The sequence below is a fragment of the Saccostrea cucullata genome, unplaced genomic scaffold (genome assembly GCF_032062105.1).
Source record: "Saccostrea cucullata isolate Sc308-1 unplaced genomic scaffold, CSIRO_AGI_Scuc_v1 ctg159, whole genome shotgun sequence".
NCBI classification, from domain to species: Eukaryota; Metazoa; Mollusca; class Bivalvia; order Ostreida; family Ostreidae; genus Saccostrea; species Saccostrea cuccullata.
In genome coordinates this window covers 158,207-182,155 of record NW_026936852.1, presented here as the reverse complement: position 1 = coordinate 182,155, position 23,949 = coordinate 158,207, and the positions used below count along the sequence as shown (strand labels likewise).

The 23,949-nt window shown below is 32.3% G+C and overlaps 1 protein-coding gene across 1 annotated transcript; it reads right to left on the bottom strand.

Annotated features, from left to right (window-relative positions):
• Window positions 1-1,855: 1,855 nt before the first annotated feature.
• On the bottom strand, window positions 1,856-23,733 carry LOC134246730 (RING1 and YY1-binding protein-like). The gene is made up of 4 exons (XM_062729086.1): window positions 23,593-23,733; window positions 21,104-21,223; window positions 3,931-4,197; window positions 1,856-3,228 (listed from the first exon to the last, which is right to left on the bottom strand). The coding sequence occupies exons 1-4, from the start codon at window positions 23,616-23,618 to the stop codon at window positions 3,006-3,008; spliced, it is 636 nt and encodes a 211-aa protein (XP_062585070.1). The 5' UTR covers window positions 23,619-23,733; the 3' UTR covers window positions 1,856-3,005.
• Between the last annotated feature and the right edge of the window lie 216 nt (window positions 23,734-23,949).

Here is a 23,949-nt window from a genome sequence, read left to right as displayed (position 1 = left end):
TTGGCGATATCACAAACCTTCCCCATGGCTGTCTCTTCAGGTCTGTTAAAGAATAAAAGATTTTAATTCCGGCAAGAAATATTCGTTCTCAGTTTTATTCAATTGAAATTCCTATACAAAGATTCACTCATCCATGAGGTTAGTTTTGGGAGCGTAGGAGGTGTTGTTCGGATTGCAGTCTAAATAGAATCTGAAATCTTAACATATATTCCAAAGTCTATCCAAAACGTTACTCACAAAAAATTTTAAGACCAATGCATTTGTTAAGTATACATGTATCTTCTTCCATTCCCTTATTTTCAGGAGAAGAATATGATCTTTGATAGGAAATCATAATTTTACAGGAAACGGTTCCGTTTGGATATAATACAAATATTTTTTTATGTAATGAGAGTCTAGCTGAAGAGTTTTTTTTTTAATGAATTGTAGATCTTATTTTTTCCTCTAAATTTCTCCTGAGAAGAAAATTATATGTGTTAAAAATTATATAAAATTTTGCAACTTCCTTAGAATCTGCATTATTTGAAGATTTTAATACCAGTAACTATACTGTATACAGAAAAAAATTCGCCCCCGTTTTATTTCCAACCCTTTCGCCCTATACTCACAGACTGGCGAATTAAAAACAGGACGAATTCAAAGAACACAATAATTCCTTAAAGAAAGCTGTGACGGGGCGGAATTAAAAGGGGCAGTGTGAAAAGTCGAAAATAACATGGGGCAAAAATTACACGGGGCAAAAATAACCCTGTATACAGTATTTGATTTAGTGAAATGTTCAGATATCAAGCTCAATTGTCAACTGGTACAGTACCAGCGGGAAGCAGAGCAAACTGGGATCTCTAAAAGCATCAGAATTAAATGTGGAATATCTTTGGAGGGATTTAACTCGAAAGACAAACAAAATAAAAATAAAAGTACATATATATTTAGTATCTTGAATATGTAAAAATCATTACTTCTCCATTAATTATCTTAGCAGTGAATTCTTAGAACAGCTGCTCTTTACAAAAGTTAAAATAGAAAGTAATTTAGACATGTTTATGTAAAATAAACTATAAACTAATCTTTTCTTTTGCGACATAAATCAAACTTTAAAATGCTGTAAAACTTAAAAGTGTGTAAGTTGTTTTCGCGGTTTTCAAATTAAATTAGAATGCATTTCGAGTTAAAATATCAGAATTGATATAAGTAAGACGTATTTAACGTATACGTTTTCCACGTCTTTTATTTTCCTTTGATACAACTCAGTGAGAATTATTTGAAATGCATTATATAAGTCCATTTAAGGTGGCTATGGCGCGTCTTGACCGCAAAAAAATGTCTAAAATTAATGTCACCATTTTTCTCGTAAATAAGCTGCGATTTAATTTTGTGTCTAAATTTAAACTTAAATAACAAATTTGGAAGCCGGATACATAAAAAACAAAACTAATTTGCATACACATACAACAATTGTCAATTAAAGTTTTATTCTACGACTAAACGAGTAAATAAATTATTATGCTATGTTAGAAAATGCATTGACTATTCAGAACAACTTGTGTGTCAAGACCTTGATTAAAATGAAAATCTGAATAAATAGAGTGGATTAAATACAAATAATTTAAACTTATTCATGATGTTCTATAGTGTTGGAGAAAAAAGAATTTCAACCAGTAATTAAATACAAATTAATTTTTTACTAAAATTCACGTTCATCTATGAATATTAATCACTTTTATTGTAAAAAATATTTATCCTTTCCTTCAGAAAATACAAATATTCCTTACCTTTTCACATCGTCTCAAAACTTCGTTATTAAAATCAATCCATATTCATCATGAAAACTTTCATTGTCTAAATAAATGATATATAAATTATAAAGACTTTTATTTACTGGATTTAACAATTTTTCTCCTTGGCTAATATACATAAAGCCCCGAAAATCATGACATATCCTTAAACTTACATGTATAAAAAAAATTGATAATACTAGTATACTAGTAATAGTATATTCAATCATAAAACAAGACACAACAAATGTTCATTCATTCTTTATATAGGTATATATCCTTCGAGAACAAAATTGAGTATGGCAGACTCTACATCTAATGGTCTCATTCACATTGAATACTCTCATTTTCTATGCACTCACTCAGTCAACAAAGCTAGAAAAGAAATACAATTAAATCAACCAGTGAAAAGACAACCAAAAAGCATTAGTTCCATGAACTGTTTCAAACTAGGTAAAGTACAGTGATTCAAATGCACGTTTTATTTATATATTTATTTATATATTTATAAATAAAATGCATATTTAAAGCTTTCACTGACACACAGTCATACATTTTACAACTCTTTGAACAAAATACTTCAAAATCCTTGGAAACAGAAAAGTTATTGGTTAATTTTACTTAGTGTGAGTGAATTCTCTTATAGAATATAATATTCTATATATAATAAATAGTATAATGTCAAATAAATCATTCTTTATTTCTTTTTTGCCATTTTCTTTTTAAAACTTGATTAATATTTTTTTAACATAAAACTTTGATTGCAGGTCAATAGACATTGTTCATCCAAAGGAAAAGAAAGAAATGCTTGGCAGTAAGGAGCAATGGCACATTAATTTATGCTCTGCACAAATAGCAAAGAAATAAATAACCCATCCTTTAATATACACTTTGATTCCAAGTTTCAAACACAAGCATAAACAAGACATACAGAAAAAACCTATTATAAAACGTTCTCACCACAACATTATCATAGATTTTAATTGATAACGAATAGTCATTGTCACCCATTCACAAAAACGCTGAGATAATATAATTCTTGACAGGAATACGTCAATGTTGGCAAACGAAGGCGACAGACTCCTCAATGTAGCATTTATGATGAAACAAAAAAAACTAATCTTAGCACCTGAACACCTGGTGCCTTTATATGATATGTGCGCATGTGTTGGATTTGGGTATATCTTGAATAAATCAACATGACATGAAAAAAACAAGTTAAAGTCTGTGTCAATGATTACTCCCGTTTCCAACAAAGTCCTCGGGGTGACGATTAATGCCGCTAAGCACGGAACAGTTACTGCTGTCTGATGTCACATTCTGAAGAATATCAGCTGAAGAAGATGACGTTTTCTTCTCCAGCTTCGGTTTGTAGTCAGTAATGGCAACAGTGACGCTTCCAACAGTCACAGATATAGTCTCGGCACTGCTTCTGTCAATTTTGGGAGTCGACCTACAAATAGGGTATAAAATTAGAAGCAAATGAGCTAATTTTAGGTTTCAGGAAGTCTTTCTACTTGACAAGCAGATGCTGTAGAGATATGTTAATGTACAGCTAAGGGTCTTCAAATTTATGAAGACTTCAGGTGAGAATCCATGTGCCATATCTGATGATTTAAACTGTGAATGATGGCCATTTTAGTGAATTACAAAAGGGAGGAACTAGAAATTTATGCAACATGGTGCTAACGTCAATCTCTGTAGCATTTCAATTTCATGACGTCATCTCTTTACTGTATCTAATCTTTTTTAAGAAGAGTATCTTGCATACAACAAACAAAAACAATCTTACAACGGTAAAAAAAATGACATGCGGTCACTGAAACCTTAAAAATTCTTTAACTCCTTCACATTATATTGCATTTTGAATACATAAATCTTGGAACAGGCGTCAGATCCTTTGACTGGGCAGATTTTCAATTTAGGTATACATATTAATGTCAGAAGCACTGTCTGCATTTTTCAGGAATGTTTAACCTGCGCTGGAATATTCGACAGATTCGCAATGTCATTCTTTAGGAAACACATTTCTATTGTTCTGACCTTTAGCTTGATACAATGCCACTAATAACTTAATATATCTTTACACAGTGTTTATATATACCAGTATACAACACAAATTCAAAGATTTACCTATATATAAAAAATCTATTACCTTTGCGTTTTCTTTGTGGAATGAGAGAAATTCTTCTCCTTTTTGATAATGAAATTATTACTGGTATTATTAGAGTGGGATTCCACACTTGGAGAGTTTGTATTCCTAACAGTTTTAACATCACAGCTATCGTTGGAGGAGGAATCATTCACGAACTCCTCTGATTTATAATGGATCCGCTCCTTCTTTGAGGGAGGGGGAGGTGGAGGGGGCACGTATTGCTGTGCGACTTGCTGCGCAGCAATCTGAGCACTCAGTCTGGGTTTTCTGTAAAGAAAAACTCAATTAAAAACTTTTTACAGAAGTATCCTGTGTGTAGTTTATGTGACAAAAAATCCAATGCCCTCTTATATAAGCGTTGCATAACAATCATTTGCAAGAATTATTTCCCTTATGCTACAGTCATTATCAATGATAGGTTAAATATCACCAAAAATAAAATCAACATGTCAGCATATTATAATTTTAAACAAAAGGGTGTGTTCCTTTGCAGAAAACAATTACGCCTTGTGTATCATAAATTAAGGCCGACACTTACGCATACGATAAAAAGCACAAATAAAAAATCCTAAAATTAATAGACTGCAGGGCGATGTAGGTAACTGGGTTAAAATAAAGTAGATACATAATTTAGTAGAACTCCTTTCCTCAATTAAAGATTTACGAATTCTAAATGTGAAACATATCAAGGTCGTTCATGTAACTTTTGATTAGAAAACATTAGGTATCCATGAAAAAAAAAATAAAACCTGTTAAAACTTCAACATAGATTTCGAGCAAATCTTTATTCATTAAAAGCAATGAGGCTTTCAAATTACTTTGAAGGAATAAAGAGGTACACTGTATTTGAACATCAACCCATGTATAAGAATGCTGACTTAAACGAGGTTGATGAGGTTCCTGTAACATCAACTTATCTGTCAGCACCCTCACTCGGAGAATAAAAGAATCTAATATGCTCCTGTGTATCGAAAATTTTAGATGTGAACATCCTATGTAGGTAATAGCAGGATATTACTACATAAATTGACAATGGAAATGTTGGTCATCCCGTTTGTCAAACAATCAAATTATTAGTTGGTCTTGCCATTTTTTCATCAAAACATCCAAATATGAAAAAAAGACGTTGCAGAATCTATTCGGTCCTTTATGTCAAGTTTACTGGGATATACCTAATCAACATATGATATGAATGAAAGTAATTATTGTTTAGTGATAAAACATTAACGATATATCTAAATTTCAAGTTGAAGTGTTTTCTTCGATCAGCTCGTGTAGAGGAGTACATCTTTGAGTTAAGTATCAAACTACTAAGCACACACGAATCCTTTGAAACATAACTTAATCCAAATTTGACTGACCAATTTATATGAGGCGATGTTCTCTTCCAATTCTTTTGTTAAGATAAAGTTGACTTAGTAACACTAGCACAGGGAATGAATGTTCCTACATTTAAAATGAGATTAATTAAAAGCAGGAAGTTATAACTTAAATAGATTTGGCAAATTATTCGTTAGTAAGAATTTGACTGATGTTTTACCAACACCGGAAATCTAATCAAGTAAACAACATTAAAGAACAAACAATGTTTATGCCTACATATAATTATTATACAATTATAGAAAAATAGCCTCAGTATATGTTTTTGTAATCTTATTTCAAAATCCTATATTTTGGAAATATAAAATATTTAATCAAACAAAGCTGCAAACAATGAAAAGTCTTAAACTCTATAGTACTTGTAGTAGTTGCTCCATTCTTGCGCGAATGACAGGATTAATTTTAAGACATCGTTATAAAGCTATAGTGTTTTTCTTCTTTGTTTTATTGATGTGTCTGGGTTTTAGGTTTGATCTGCTGAATATTTTTTAACTCCAAATTTTTTTTGTAGGTTTGATTCAGGACTTTTTAAGGACAATGCTCGTGCAGGTAGACATTGAATTTCATGTGAAAACCCCAGTATTTTTCTTAGCCGAGATATACATGTACTTTTTAATACATGCCAATCGTTTTCTTGGAAATGTATTATATATATACTAAATAAGCACATGTTATGTACTAACTAACATCCCTGAACATTTCCCTATAAGCGTAAAAAGCGTCATATACGCAGACCAATCTTCTTCCTAAAAACGCTCATTAAACATTTATAGCAAAGCCTTATAAAGATACCAGGGTATATTATTCTTTAAAAAGATTAGGGGGCAAGTATAAAAATAAAATTATAAATGGGAAATCTATACATGCACACAATAAAATAGCAATATTCTTCAAACCTTGAGTTTGCACCTACGTCTGCGGTAACTTATTTATTTTCAAAACTGGAATTTAACTAGTCTATAAAGTAAAAAAAATCAACCCATGTAAATATATATCTGAAAAAGGCATTTGATCTAAAAAAATATACATTGCTTCATTAATTGATAAGTATTATTCGTTTAATTTCATTAGAACCACAGGTATATGTTGCCCTGTATAGCGATGCCTTAACATTTGATGTAAAGCTAGGTGTGAAGGAGAGAACAAAAACTGAAAATTTCCGGCATCTTTTTATTCTTTTCATTCTCTAAGACAGCCAAGGTCAACCTGATTTTTATGCAAACGCTTGGAGCCAACATACATCAACTGAGAGAAAGCTGAAAAGTTCATTTTAAAACCTCAGCGTATAGCAACACTGGACAAGAAATTATTAATAAAGAGACCATAAATAACATGTCAGGTCTGTTAGCAAACATTTGGAAACCTTTTGATCAAAGCTGGTATTGTTTTAAAAATAGTAATTAAGAGACGTATAAATCACATCCTCAATAACTGGGTCACAAAAAAGAAGACAGAAATTTTGAATGATTTCAGGACTCCAACATTTTTATATACTAGGAGCATCAATGCCAAGCTGCGATACACAGACTTCTTTATCTAAAGATTTAACATGGCATTTCCTTTTAAAGAATACGTAACATTTAAGATTGTAAGTGCACGTTTAAAAATAATCATGTTGAAAGCAAAATAAGCAGAGAATAGCGAAATAGAAAAAAAGCACTCTTCTGTCCTATGACATTGTATGACAATTGAAGAATAATGTACAAAGAAAGGACTTTTTTTTTCATTTTCCTATTATTCAAAAGCATTCATAACAAACTTTAACAGTACATATAAGAACAATACGATTTTTTATTCAACTCTCTAACGATGGATAAGTTTCTTCGATACTTTTGACAAGTGAAACAAAAGCTGAACACAATTATAAAAAAAACACACACGGATGGACACCTACATCCATGAAAGGAAAATTATTACATAACTATAATATATTTAGCATGAGTATAGATATAGTAAACTTCTGCAATGATTTCGACAAATAATAGATTTCAGATTATTTACAAAGTTTTGCTTTTCACCAGGAAAACACCTCAAGTTATTTGAAGTAAAATTTAGTACTTTCTTCAGAGTACAAGGAAGCGGATATCAATTATAAGGGAACTTCATACTTCGATCATTTTTCAACCTATTTATAAACGGCCAGAGGAATGATGCAGGCCTATCCCTTGATGGTTTGTAACAAAGAGTCTTATTATTACATTGTATTCAATTCAGTTATTCAAGATAATGTTTCATGCATATGCCAAGTTTTCCCTCATCCATTAACTTTCTACTTTTGAAATTAGTCAAATTCCCGAATAATATCAAACTATCGTGATTTTGGTTTTTGTTTTGATATCTGTTTTAAATCACATTGCAACAATAATACAAACTTCGTAAAAAAGGAACTATATGTTCAAAATATAATTTATTTGAATACAATGTCTTTTTTCCCTTTTATGTTTTATACTTTTTTATCTGTTCATTTTAATATTCTTATTTTGGCATGTCAGACGAACATATCTTTAAACAACAAATGAAGTTAATCTGTTTTGGTCTTCAACAAATCTATTAACAATACAAGCATCCTTTACAACCTGCTCCAAACCTCCCCCGAAGCTTCTCGCTATTTGAAACCTCCTGCAAATGGTCCATTACAAAGCACAGCTTTAACGACGTGACACTTCCTTTGGTTTCTTGCTTTTAATAGATGGCCATGCATGCAGAAACACAACAATAGCTAAGGCTTCTATCAACCGACGATTAACAAATTATTTTCTGGTGAAGCAGAAAGAAGCTGGATTCTGTAATCAGGACCCCCTGTAAGATACCGAGCCTACAGCAGCAAATACATCGTGAGGTATCTATGTAAACTCAAGATCTGTTCAATAATTAGACATCTTCATAGTGGACCAGATTTGTTCATTTGAAGAAATCAAACACACGCATAAAATCATTGACTGTTTTTGTTATTAACTTAATCATAGGTTATTAGGCATAAAGATTTTTCGATACTTTTAACTATTACAATTACAAATGAAGAGAAAAAGGTGGTTTAGATTGCTATAAGATATGGAAATTTAAAAGTTACATAATCGGTTATACTATCATACTGACTGAATCATTCAAATGGTTTAAACTAAATCTTCAATATGTTTACGAATTTTTGTGATATCACTTATTTTCTTACGAGTTTGAATTTCTTTTTTTTCTTTTGTATAGGCATGGCTTACTGTGTGTCTGTATGTCACACCTCATATCTCGAATTTTCAATTTTAAAATGACATTTGCAAGAGGTAAATTTACAAAGTTTTATATTAATACTTGTTGTCACATATGAATTTGTGTTTTGGTCTTGACAACATGGCTCCAAATATATAATTTGTTTAAAAATCCATGGTTATGATCCTTGTGACTTATACAAAATCAATACATACAGACATATATTAGGTTGATGACTTAAAATTGCAATAAAAATCAAAGTACCTTCTTTTTTCTTTGTTATAAACTGCCAATATCCACCATTTTTATGATATTTTAGAAACAGTAAAAATCAAAGCACATGTATGCTATTTATCAAAGTACCGTAAGTTCTGAGACATTGTTTTCTAACACCCTTAACTTAAAATAGTTAAAATATGCTTCTTGATAAATTGCACGCATACAGTATCATATATCACTTGAACTTACCTAAAGTAAAAACCTAGTTCTTTACAATATTAAAATTATTACTTTATTTACACGCCTTTGTACCTACTTTTCCAAAAAACACCAGTGACAGTTAAAACCTTTTTAGGGTTAGTAGACATGTTATGTAGAATTTTTGCGCGCACGTGCTTGCAAGAGCGTGCACGTGCAACACGAAATGACCAATATAATAGATATAGCCACAACTGTTCTATTTTTAGATGAAATGCTTTGAAACTCATAATTTATATTAGTAGTTCATGATGAAAATAGCTCATGCACGTGCACTTCGCTCTGATTGGCTGCAACTAAAGCCTCAAAATCTTTCTTGTTTTTTGACGAAATCCTTTGAAATTTTGAACATAGCCATGCATTAGGATATCCTACAACATGAAATAAAGCAATTATCATGAAAACACACAAAATCTAAAATTTAATTTCCCTTGGTTTTCAACCAAAAAATTTGGAACATAGATAGATATAATGGACCCCATCACATGATACAGTGTTCTTTAATGAACTGTTGCAGCTATAACTCCCTTAGTTTTCACCCAAACGGGGTGGAATTTAGCAATTACAGTTAAGGGGTCAACATAAGGTCACATGAAAATCTTTTTTTTTTTTAAATAATTTTGGATTAAATACTTTAATATTCAGTGTATTAAAAATATAGATTGTGTAGACAAGATGATATGGTCAGGACGCAAATGCATTCACATGTGCACGCGTGCAATGCTAAAGTTTAAATGATTTGTGTACACTTCTTTGTAAATGTTGTTAAAATCGCAGATGCATAGAGTTTGTCTTATTTAAAAGCTTACAGGGAATATGGCACCAAAAGGGAAAAAACCCTTACAATTAGCACTAGTTTTCTTACGAGTTTGAATTTCATATACTGTTTCTCACACCTCATATCTCGCAAACTACAAGAGGTACACATATTGCTTGAGTTTTACCATGGTTATGATATATATTTGCCAATATTTTTTATGGTAAATTATTTATCAACTACACTGTCATAAAACAAAGTTGAAAAATGTAAAACTTGGCCTTTGACTTTTCCACCAGTGACAGTTTACATTATTGCAATACATTTTAAACTCATCTTGCATATAAAATTTAATTTCCTACATTTAATTTTAGTCAATTACAGTTAAGGGTCTAAGGACACATGAAAATCTTTTTTTGGAAACATAGTTTTTCCTCTTTGCAGACAAATTCATGAACAATGTTCATAGGGAAAAAACCCTTCAAAGCAGACGACATATACGTTTCTCAGAACACTATAATAGTTTTGGTATGATATATATTTGCTTTGGTAAATTCGTTGATTGCAAATCACTTTTCCAATTACAATTGCAACACAAAACCATCTTGCATATTAAACATTTAATTTTAGCATTAGAAACCCAGTTAAATCTTATTATTATCTTTTCGCTATAAAATAATACTTTTAATCATTGAAACAAAAAAACACCCCGATCCTTTTATTTGCAAAAAAAACACCTGTATACAATCTTTTATATGTCCTTGATCAAATTCCCACGTGAGGTTAAAGTAGGATAAAGGTGTTCACATTCGATTACATGTGTTTAAGCAATAAAAAAATGCCTGATCTCCATAGTTATCTAATAAAGTCTGTATACATACAGTTAGTTACTTAACAGATTATCCGACATTACACCACTTAAGACCAATTAATCCATGAGTTATGCTTTAAAATAAATGTAATATACCGTCTTAATTTTATCGGAGAGAAATGACACTTCATCTATTATCAATATGTACAGCCAAAAAATCATGACTCCTTAAAAAATGACAAGAGATCGAATTGTAATATCTAAGGGGTTTGAAGATTCAGTTCTTGTTTTTGTTATAAGGATTTTCTAAAGCAGTGAATACTTTTGCACAAACCCGACTGCTTGAGCTTGACGGCGCAGTTACATGTACAGGTATGCAGAAATGTGGCAATTCCATATACACAAGTCCTAAAAAGTCTATTAAAACACCCTCATGTCAAAAGCTATTATTATCAAAAATTTCGTAATTTGGCAAAGCTTTATTAATGCTTCTTTTCTTTATTGTTGCTTTTTCAAAGAATCAATAAGGAAACGTAATTTTAAATATAGGTACATGTAGGTGGGAATAAAAAAATATTTTTATGGTCAATTAATTAGAGGATTACGATGATGAGTAAAACAATAAAAATCAATTGTACAGTCATCATGAACACATAAAAATATTTGGGCTCGAAATCACACACGTGCGCTGGATTAACTCGTTATACAGAACATATGGTTACACATCTGCACATCAAAAAAGTTAAACATAGAAAGAAAATTAAGCGTCAAAAAACAATACAGGAAATTGATTAATCAAAAAATTGAGACATGAGAGGGTTTTCTTACTATATTCTACTATAAACGCAAAACGCACCTTGTCTATTCATTCACAGGATCAGGAGCAAAATGGTAAGTTAATTTGCCAGGTCTTACTGATTAACCATGTAGTCATACTCAGAGTTATCGATGCATGAAACCTATGAAGGTGTCGTTTATACTACTCATCGTTCGTGTTCTAAAGTGCAACAATTACTCACACAATAAATCAATGAGCGTCTTCTCAATGAGTTTCATTTTTTTCTCAATTACTTCATTGACTCGTAGTATAGCCTTCTTCCAGTGAACTAATTTCAGTGCATATGACAAATATTTAGGTTTTTCTGCAACCCCCTCTTATATATGAGTATAGACTGATAGGTAAAATCAAATTATATAAAAAGGGAAGCGCATTATGCACTGTAACTACTGTTGTCAAAGCATTATTGGAAATGCATACAGCTTTTATTAGCATTTTTTTTAACAAAGTTGATCTGAAAAGGTTCAGAAAATACATCTACGTGAACTTCTATTTCAAGGGACACGTGAGTTGGGCTTCACATTTCTGACTATGGACCGGGTCCAGATGCTTACGAGACAGAAATAGAAGAATGCAAAGACAGAGACCGATCTAACTGGCTATTAGAATAGATGCACTTTACACAGCGTGTGGGAGTGATAGCAGACTCCATTGATTAATAGCGCCTACTTATATCAATTCTATCAATCTTAACAAAATTCAATCAACATCTTGACACTTGACTGAAATGCTTTCACTTATAAAAGAAAGTCCATGCTTTCGCTGGAGTGATGGAACAGTATAACAACAAGAGAAGATTGTAACTCATTAATAATTTTTCATTCACTTGAAAATTGATAACACTGTACTCTTTTTATGAATAATATTATAAGAAGTGAAAGTAAATATGCTTTGTACATAAAAATCGCACATGTAGGTCGTCTCCATAACCTTCAGTTATGAAGGGATTATCTAAAAGTGCATACGCATGGAAGTTGCACTAAAAGAAATCATTAAACATGTCATTTAAATTGGAGGAAACATTCTTCCATCAAACCTTTCTCCCTCCTGACCGACATCTGAAGACCTGTACTGAAGCAAAGAGACACAATATATTACTTAACTGTAACCCTCCCTAAGACTGACGTAACAAGTTTATAAAACAAAACGTCAGAAAAATTAGACAATGCCAATAAGACACAAACATACTCTTCATCTCAAATCTTATCTAGTATTTCATCTTCCTGGCAGCCTAAAGGTCATAAAATATGTGTCAGCAACCTGATAACAGATACGGGCACTACAGATAAGATACCTGGACAATACACAATAGTCTTATAACAAGCCGTGGGATAATTCTCTTTATCTCTCTCAAAGAGATTTCTTTAATTGCTGAGTCAGGGGGAACCCGCCCCTTAAAAAAACCACACCGTATTACGCAGTTTCACCGAATTGCTGCACAATTTCCAATACGTTCTGTAGCCCACTGTCTGACAAAACGTCAGCTCGATATTCATCGCTTTGTTCCACTCCCTTCCTGAGTTAAATCATTGTTTAAGTTGAACGAAAACAGGCTGAATGCAGATTAAATGATTTCGAAGTTCAATGCCATGCAATGGAAAAGAGAAGCTATAAGTTATCGTTCCTTCTAAGTGCATTGCCTAAAATCAAAAAGTGACTAAGTGTCACCATGTAGTATCTTAAACTCACTGTGGCAAACTTAGCCTAGTAATGTAATATATATATGGTACATGTAAGCCTCAGCAGCACTCCATAAGCAAAAGGGAGTGTAACTCATTCTTTCAACATTATGATAAAGGCAAAATGGAGGGGGGGGGGAGAGAAAACAAGGCCAAATTAGAGTAAATATTTGCAAGATTGATATACATGTAGGTTAAATGGAGAATCTTAGGATCTTTAAAATAACACCAGAAAAGTTTTCTTTTTTTTCCCCAAACAATATACAGTGGAGCCTCAATTATCTGGAAAATTTGTCCGGATATGTGAAGCGTTTATCTGAATTACCAGTTCAACAATATATAATAGTGAAGAAATATCAGACTGTATCAGAATCTTTTTATTCAGCTTCATTGTTCTGTTAAAAATACATGCATCTACAGAAATAAATTAGAGGGTATGCAATAGACATTTTAAAGTTACATTTCACAAAGAATGTATCAAAATTATTACAAAAATGCTCATTTTTTAAAGCAGTTTTCCATAAAATAACGTCTTGCATCTGGAAGAAAATGTCAATTATCTAATATTAAATGACTAAAAATCATACATCATAAAATATTATAAAAAATATAATAATACAAATAAAACTGATGAAGCCACTTGTACAAAAAACAAGGTATCCCAGGTTGTTCTCCACATTATTTACCTAATATAACAAATGCAAAAAATCCTCAGAATTCTTTCTCTATCACATCATTTGTTAAACATTCATTTTGATTGTGTCAGGGCATATTGTTTTCTACACAGTAAGCAAGAATACAACTGTGCGTCAGCAAAATATCATCTGGGAATATCTTCTCCCCTGTACACGAAACATAATTTAAATACCACGAATTTCAAAGATATAAAAATCAAACTTTCCCCCCATTTTCTAGCAATAAGCCTTCATAAAGATATTACAACAACAATAGAATTCAAACAACTGATTGAATTTATTACAAGAAAGTCTTTCAAACTTTTATATTGTCAGATAACCCATAATTTTTTGCAATCATTTCAAAGATGACATTGATTTAAAAGTTGAACCTGGAAGGCCAGCACCCCGGGGGTAATCAAATGAGAACAAACATGCAAGAGCCACATCACCAACTGTGACGTAAATTTTACTGGAAAGTACATATCTAATGCACACAAACTTAAAAAAAATTACATCTGTTTTTTCACTCAAGTGAAGGTCATTTCTACTACAATCATGAGAACTTCTATCTGTAGGAAGCTCTTTAAATAAGGAGGGATTTAGAAACAAGACAGTAGTTATGGTTGTGGGTGGACATCACCCATACCAGTCTCTGGGCAGAATACACATGAGTAATTCTGCTTTCTATCAATGTGAAGATATAATTTAGCTATGTAACAATGCTTACAGCTGAGCTTTTATATATCTCTTAAAATTGGCTTAGGAAATCTTCTCAATGGGGTTGAAGATTATCAAGCAGAAAATTAGGACATAAAGGTACGTGTAGGAAGAACTATTTTGGAAAAGTGAAGATTATGGCATGATAAAAGTTTATTCTTTAATTCATATATTATATCTGTCCATTTAAGTCACACACCAGTATTCCAAAATACCTAATGTTCTTCAAAATGGAAACAATTAAGATAATTTTTTTTAAAAATCTTGATTGTGACAGAATATTGCATAATTATCATATTTTTATCTCCCTTAAAATGTCAACCTGTGTTTAGCTTCATTAGTTTTTTTCATTGACATACACTTTCTGAATTTGGCAATCTCCCTTTAATTTAATTGGATAATCTTGATCGATTTCACCCCAAGAACAGGCATCTTTAAGAGTCCCACAAAAACATATTAGTTTGCATCCAATGATGCAACTTTTACACAGGATTAGTCTACAGAGATGTTTAAGTTACTAATGAAAAGACCAGCTCTACAAACCACAACCTATACCTAGTCATCCAGAATATGCACGTTAAGTCAAGCACCAAAAGCAATGCTTGAAATGTACATGTACATCTCTTAATGCATCATCCGTTCAAGTTTTGGTTCAGGAAGGGCTTCAAATGAAACTTGAATGAACCTGCTTCAGTAACTTTAACTCAATCAGATAAAGTAAGTCAGATCCGTCAGCCAAGAAAAACTTTGTAGTGTGCATATCTACATTATTATGGATAATGTAGATATTTTTTACTTGGAAAGAGGGCCTACTCCAAAAACGTAAACCTTATCCATCTGTGAAAAATATAAGGTATAGGAGTATTTAAAAAGAAATCTACAATAAAAAATAACCTTGGATGCACATGACAAGGGTCTTCTATTATTTCGGCTTCCTCAGCTGCTTGGTAATAACCAGTCCCCCCTCCCCACACCTCCTCCACACAGACCTTTTACAGTTTTTATGAAGTATGCAAATTTAGATATGAATCTGGGGTCAAATGAAAAACAAGAGGCCCAGGGGCCACAGCGCTCACCTGAGCACATCTGCTAGGAAAAAGCACATATCAGATCAGAACTGAAAGTTTACTGAGATGGGGGGGGCTTGAATTTTAACCCCCCCCCCCCCCAGGGGTTCATGATTTGAACAAACTAGAATCTACACTACCTAAGGATGATTCCATATAAATATCACTAATCATGGATTTGAAGTACTTGAAAAGAAGATTATAAAAGGTATCCCTATATATATACCTATGTAAAACTTGGGTCGGCCATTTTGGCCCCACCCTAGCCCTGGGGGTCATGATTTGAACAAACTTGAATCTTCACTACCTGAGGATGATTCCACATGAGTTTCATCTTTCCTGGCCCAGTGTTTTTTGAGAAAAACATTTTTAAAGATTTTTCATATATATTCCTATGTAAAACTTTGATCTGCCATTTTGGCCCCACCCTAGCCCCGGGGGTTATGATTTGAACAAATTTGAGTCTACACTACCTGAGGATAATTTTACATGAGTTTCATCTTTTCTGGCTCAGTGGTTCTTGTATAGAGGATTTTAAAAGATTTTTCATATATATATATATATATTCCTATGTAAAACTTGGGTCAGCCATTTTGGCCCCACCCTAGCCCCGGGGGTCATGATTTGAACAAAATTGAATCTACACTACCTGAGGATAATTCAAAATGAGTTTCATCTTTCCTGGTCCAGTAGTTCTTGAAAAGAAGATTTTTAAAGATTTTTCCTATACATTCCTATGTAAAACTTGGGTCGGTGATTTTGGCCCCACTCTAGCCCCGGGGGTCATGATTTGAACAAAATTGAATCTACACTACCTGAGGATAATTCCACATGAGTTTCATCTTTCCTGGTCCAGTGGTTCTTGAGAAGAAGATTTTTAAAGATTTTTCCTATACATTCCTATGTAAAACTTGGGTCGGCCATTTTGGCCCCACCCTAGCCCCAGGGGTCATGATTTGAACAAAATTGAATCTACACTACCTGAGGATAATTTTACATGAGTTTCATCTTTCCAGGTCCAGTGGTTCTTGAAAAGAAGATTTTTAAAGATTTTTCCTATATATTCCTATGTAAAACTTGGGTCGGCCATTTTGGCTCCACCCTAGCCCTGGGGGTCATGATTTGAACAAACTTGAATCTACACTACATGTGGATGATTCCACATGAGTTTCATCTTTCCTGGTCCAGTGGTTCTTGAGAAGAAGATTTTTAAAGATTTTCCTATATATTCCTATGTAAAACTTGGGTCGGCCATTTTGGCCCCACCCTAGCCCCGGGGGTCATGTTTTGTACAAACTTGAATCTACACTACCTGAGGATGATTCCACATGAGTTTCATCTTTCCTGGCCCAGTGGTTCTTGAAAAGAAGATTTTTTAATAATGCCATTATTTTTTCTCTAATTCATAATTATCTCCCCTTGGAAAAGGGTGTGGCCCTTCATTTGAACAAACTTGAACCCCCTTTACCCAAGGATACTTTGTAGCAAGTTTGGTTGAAATTTGCCCAGTGGTTCTTGAGAAGAAGATGAAAATGTAAAAAGTTTACTACGACAACGACGACGACAACGACAACAACAGACAAATTTTGATCAGAAAAGCTCACTTGAGCCTTCGACTCAGGTGAGCTAAAAAGCATATTTAACTAGGTAAGTATGAGGACACGTTCTATTATAATTGTGGCATTCCGCTATTATAGTGAGATTTCACAATATTTTCAGAGGTAGATTCCTTAATAAATAACATGCTAGCTGCTAAATGCATGTCATGTCATTGTAAAAAACAAGAATAATTGACTAGCTTACCTACTAAATAGTATGTTAAATTTTATGAAAATTAGTTACACACAAATTTTCCAATAGAAGTTAAATTTTTATCTAGAGATTGCGATAGTATTCCAGCATGACGGAATTTCTCTTCTCCTTTTTTTTTTTATTAAACATGAGTAGATTAAAGCTTGTTATTATTTTTAATGTGCATTGCAAGAAGTTTGTTAAATGAGAATTTCTGTTGGGCTGGAATTTTGCAGTTTTGGTGGAAGGCTTATTATTTCTCACAATCACACCTACAGTAAATGTCAGTTTGACTACTTCTGTAAAAAAGTTTTTAAAAATGTAAAAAAAAAAAAAAAAAAAAAAAAAGACTTTGGTCACCTCCTTTCTGACCTAGAGTCCTAGAGAAGCTGAAACCATAAAATCCCAATTTTTGGTTTATTTTACCCATATATGGTGTATAAAAGGGGTTTGAAATTTGTTAGAGAAGTGAAAGTGAAAAGCCTGAACATTTTGTAAGTTTATGACTTGCAGTCCCAAATGAGTTACAATTACAGAAAACAAGAGTGTTTCCAGGAAGGAACATGAGGAATTCATGTTTTGCCTGCTTTGTGGCTTCATTAAATATGTAAATTAAAGTAAGAGTGGTCAGCTATTTATTAGTTATTCACATCCTAGTTGAATGCATTTTTCTGCATAGAAAGGAAAACATCCATCATTGGATGGTTTAAGACATTGTTTCAAAGAAAATGAACATTGCTGAAATATTGCTGACTTGGCATTAAACAATAAACAATCAATCAATCAAAGAAAATGAAGCTCCTCAATCCTCAAATAAATAAGTTGAAATTATATTTAACAAAATTATTTTACTTTTTAGTAATTCATATTTCAAACAATCCTCCACAGAGATGAAGTCTATTTTACTACAATTGTCAGTCTACGTGATCCATTGTGGAATACTGATCCCAAAGTATTTTCATAGTATTCAGATATCAAGTATAAGTTTGTGTGGTACGTAACTGAACATCATCATGATCATACAACTTTACAATACATTATCATGACTTCATGAAAATGCCTATTATCAAACCCTGCCTCACAATGAATAAAAAATATGCTAAATTAACCTCTCTCTGGTATTTTTTGCAAATTAGGTAAAAAAGGATGGCAATGCTGATGTTTTTCATTACGTTTTATTTAAAAAAAATGCACTTGCTTAAAAGCATAGACTTACCTCCTAAATAGGGCTGGGTATTGGCCAGAGATTTCATATTGTGATATATTGCGATATTTTTAATTGTACTGCAATATGTATTGCAACATTTTCAATGATAATAAAATGGCATTTTCCTATAATATTAACTTAAATTTACACGCAGAATGTACAGAACTTTTATAAGTAACCAAAAGGAGAAAAAAAATCTTGTTGATTATATGAAGTTATGCTTTGAAGTACACACATAAAACAGCTTCTGTCTTACTGTTTGGCTTCATAACAAACCTTTCTTACATTTATTTTTATATTTAAGAAATGAATTTAATTTTTGAAGATACATGAGGTTATGAACTACGACGCTTCACGCCGGCATATTTCATGAAGCGCGGTAGCGCTTCATGATAAATATGCCGGCGTGAAGCATTGTAGACTAGTTCATATACCTCATGAATATTCAAAAATTAAATTCATTTCTTATAATTACATTATTTTTCTGATGACTTGCCATAAATTTATGCCATTCAACTGTCATTTTTAAAGCAAAACAGTGTGCACTATATTTTTTGACGTCAAGTGCGGTATTATGACGTAACAATGGAGATATTCATGCTTATTCGTGGTACATATGTAATGTAGTTCATGAGAAAATGAACTGCATTTTATTTTGTAAAGAATCATAGGGGAAATTTATTTGAAATGTAAATATTTAATGATAAAATTCCTTAGTCTAAGCATTTTGCTGGTATACCGATATTACAAAAACGTATTACAATACCATATTTTTTGTCATTGTATTGCAATATACCGAAATATCTATATTTTTGCCCAGCCCTACTCTTAAATGAAAAAAAAAACATTCTGAAAAGTAGAACTATCACCGTCTAGTTTGTTGGGTATGCCAGGGCATCAATGATAGTTGGGAACACAGGATAATTTGCATAATTATCCCACATTTCCAACTATGGTTGCTGCCCTGGCATATCCAACAAACTAGACAGTGATAACATATTATAATTTATATGTGAAATAAATAAAAAAATGTTGTTTAATATATTAACAGAGACATAAAAGATTATTATATGTCTTTGATTTAAAATACATGAGGTCTGCCATGTCAATTTCAATAGTCCCTACCCACTGACATCAGACACTAAGACAATGACACAAAATTAACATGTATATCAGGCATTTTATGTGTCATCTGACAAAATTTACATTCAGGCTAAATTATCCAGAAGTTGACTCACCTTACTTTCAAAGAGTTATCACACAGAAAACAATAATTTATTTTGTAAAGAAGGTAAAAGTTAAAGGTTAACAAGGTTAATAACCATGGTATTTTACAAAATCCATTTTGCCAAACAATATATGTGCAAAATATCAAATCCATATCTCTTACAGTTCTCGAGATATAAGGTGTGACAGACAGACAGACAGACAGACAGACAGATGTCAGGTAAAGTGATGCTTTGTCACTCTGCTCTCCAGGAGACAAAAAAATCAACTACGGTATTGTTCATCTATATCATGCATATATGTTTTTGAAATGTATTTTTTAAGGGATAACTTTCAGATTTTTCGATTTCATGATAATGATCAATCGATTGGCTTGTGTGATAATTTACAAAAACACCGAAGGCATTTATGCATAAAATTATCATGCAAGCCAATCAATTGATCATCGTCATGAAATCAAAAAATCTGACAGTTATTCCTTATATTTACATGCTACTGATTCCTCCAATCCACATGCTACAAGCCCCGCTTCTTGTCTCTATTTGTCCCACCCTGCATGTGATTTTTTTTAACTGTGCCTATTGATGAACCAGTACATTGATGTAAAAATAAAGTACATTAAATATTTGTAATTTTATCTTGAGCCAAAATGAAAATATACAAACGTGTTACATTTGGATATTCTTTTTATGGCTTTGGTGGAAATATAAATCATTAAAGCTTACTTGTTAACACATTCTGTACTTTGAAAATCATTTTCCGCCAAATATCTCACACTTATAATACATTTACAGTAAATCATTGAAGCTTTTCACATTCTGTACTTTGTTTTCTCTTTCATATTGTTTTCCACATTACCATGATAACAGTTGCTAATACACATGATAATTGAGCCAGATGACTTTTCATTTAAATGATCGATTTAAAACTGACTTTTTCATGAAATTTTTGTTGAATAAAGGTGAAAAATCATTGTAAATTTTTTTATTTAAATTTTTTTTTTTTAAATTGCATCATATGTTTATGGATAAGCCTGGAATTGGTATTTTACTGGGTTTATTTTAAAACAACTTCTCTGTAAAGCATGGATACCATGTACCAGTGTCAAACTCTAAGTCTAAATGTGTGGGTAGGGGTTAGAATCTTCATAGTATTTTATTCTTAGTTGGTCAAAGACAGCTGCAGACTGATATTTGATTTTGAAACATTGTCTTGTGGGATGACCAATTATACACATAAATAATATTTTGATTTGAAAGCACCCTCAATTTCACCCAAACAGTCCTGCAAAAAAGGAACATATCAAATTTATACACATGTGAAATATCTGTGTCGGTCTCCTACCTTGTTGATGTCCCCTTCCTCACATCACACATTTCACACTTGTACGCCTCTGCGGGGTTCTGAAAGGTGCACACGCTGCAATCCCATGATCCTTCATCTATGGGCTTTTGACGTTTTGCCCTGTGAAAAAGAGATTCAAAGTTAAGCATGCTGTATAGTATACACTTATCCACTGGTTGTGAGTGGGATAGCTCTTTTATCAACCCCGCGACAGAGAACTATTCACCGAGGGCTTGCCCGAGGGGAATAGTTCCTGTCAAGGGTTTGATAAAAGAGCTATCCCACTCACAACCAGTGGATAAGCGTTTTATTATACTGATGTATAATATAATTTCTGAGGTTTGAATTTTTTTGGAGTAAGATAATAATTTTTTTTATTCTGCAAGAATAATCTGAAACCTGATGACGTCACAATGCTACTGAAGTCATTATGACATCATCAGTTCAAAGATTTATCGCTGGAAATCAAAATTGGCGGCAACAATTGCATGAAAATTTTCCGAGGGTGGATAGCAAAAACTATACCCCGGGGTATAGCTTTGCTATGCGTGGAGCATAAAGGATAGCTATTTTACCTTCTGAACTTTATATAGGAAACATTTTAACAGAAGTATAATAATCTAAGTTACAATTTTGTATCAATTTGAAAATAAGTAGTTTTTTTTCAGAATCATGGTAAATATATTTAATGCATGATAAAATTAGCCTGACCTCCTGTGTAAAAGTTGGTATGAATTAACTCCTGAATGAACTCTAAATAGTTACTGCATGATCAATTCTGGGAATCAACATTAATTCAACAACAATTTTCCAGTATATTTTCAAAATGTAATTACTGCTACATGCTCATTACCACAATATAATTGAAGTTCTTATTTCCTATGTAGCTTGTAACACAAGATTTGATTGGTAACAAAGTTGGATGTAAATTTCTGTGCACCCGACTTGAGCCAGGTTTAAATAACGTGACGTCACAATGCATAGTTTCTCTATGAAAAAAGCAAATAACATGACGTCACGATGCATTGTAGTACGTAGTTAATATTATCGATAGATTGAGACACAGTTAATTAGACTCATGTTTACAAAGAATTAATTTGGGTACATACAAAATAAATTCGTTATCCAGGTGCAATAAAGTGTGTACGGGGGATTTACCCTGGATTGTATTCCATACACCCTTCAGTTTTCGGCCCCAGGGTGTATAGAATAAAACCTTGGGTAAATCTCTGTACACCCTTGATTGCAACTGGATTAACTAAAAGTATTACTACCACATTTAAAAGTATACATAACTGCTACTTTTGTTAGCCAGTGGCTTATGCATATACAGATCATAGAAATTGACATACCCATTTTGTGATAAAATTTTGAATTCATAAATTCTTTTTCCTATGCATCTCCACTTTCATCTTTGCTAGCCAAGCGTTTTCGGTCTGATAATCAGAGTTGAGTGGACCGAAAACCCTTGGCTGGCAAACATGCCACAATTTAGAATTTCTTAAACATGTTAAAGTCTTAGGTATATGCAATTTATATCTATGAATGACTAATCCAGCATTACTGCAATTACTTAAAAACTTCTCAATAGTATATATATATATATGACATTCAACTGAGGGTAAATACATGTAATCGTACAGATTCGACAGATTAAACATAGTACTTTACCATGTTTATGGAATTTTATAACATATAACCAATACATATTTACATCCTAATCAGTTTAAATTGATCCTTTATTTCTTGAGCAAATCCTCCTCATTTGACTTTATAATTTTCATGTGAAAAAAAAATTAAATAAGGCATTGCCAAACTAAATTCCACCAATTCTCACGATTCTCTACCTCAAATGTTATAACCCACAAATTATCATTTGAATTCAGTATTATCATGATCATTAGTTAAAAATAACAATAAATAAAAAAAAAAAATATTGATACATAGTCATTATGATAATGACAAATGAATTAAACATTCTCCATCATCTCTGTATTGGAGATTTTTTTTTTCCATTATATATATCAGAAAGTTTGTGTTTGTATCTAATCTTTTTTGGACGAAATTAATCTTTTGCAATGATTAAATCATTCTATAATTTTTTCCCTTTAATGTATTTGAACTAGAATATTGATATTCACATGAAGATGCACTGAAACTTCTCGATTTCACACGGTGTTGATGTGCATACATTACCGAGGAAATTCGAAACATTTTTATTTTCTTAAGTTCTAAAAAAACCTCTTGTTGACTATGGATTACTCAGAATTTTGGCAGTATTACATTTTTCAAGAAAATCTTCCTTTTTCAAACATATTATTGAGAGCGTTAGGCAATGCTCAAAAAATATATTTACGAAAACAATAACAAAGAAAATGTCAACAAGATGCAAATGAGTCAGGTTTTCCAAGACTGCTAACAAATTATGACTTGAATTGTCGTTTATGTTTGATTTTTGTGTTTATTTGTGTTTCTTATAATTTATCTACCTGCCAGACGATCGTCTCTCGTCCATGGAGGCTCAGATCGCCCTCAGCACCACGATCAGTTAACCTATAAGACGAAGTGCTCAACTTCTCTGTCTCGACAATATGGCGGAAGTATTACATGTGATTTACGTCAGCCAATCAAATTACAGCAATGATGGACTAACCCCCGGGGATGTCATTTGGAAGGGCAAAAAGCTAGGTGTGGTATAATGGCGAATGTTAGATTAATTTTACTTTAATTTATAAATAAATTATAAAAATTATCTACAGTCGCAGTATGCATCAAAGGACTGACATGCTTGTTCATTAGATTCCTTTAAAATATCTGTGTAACACTGTGTGTTTAATTATTCAGTA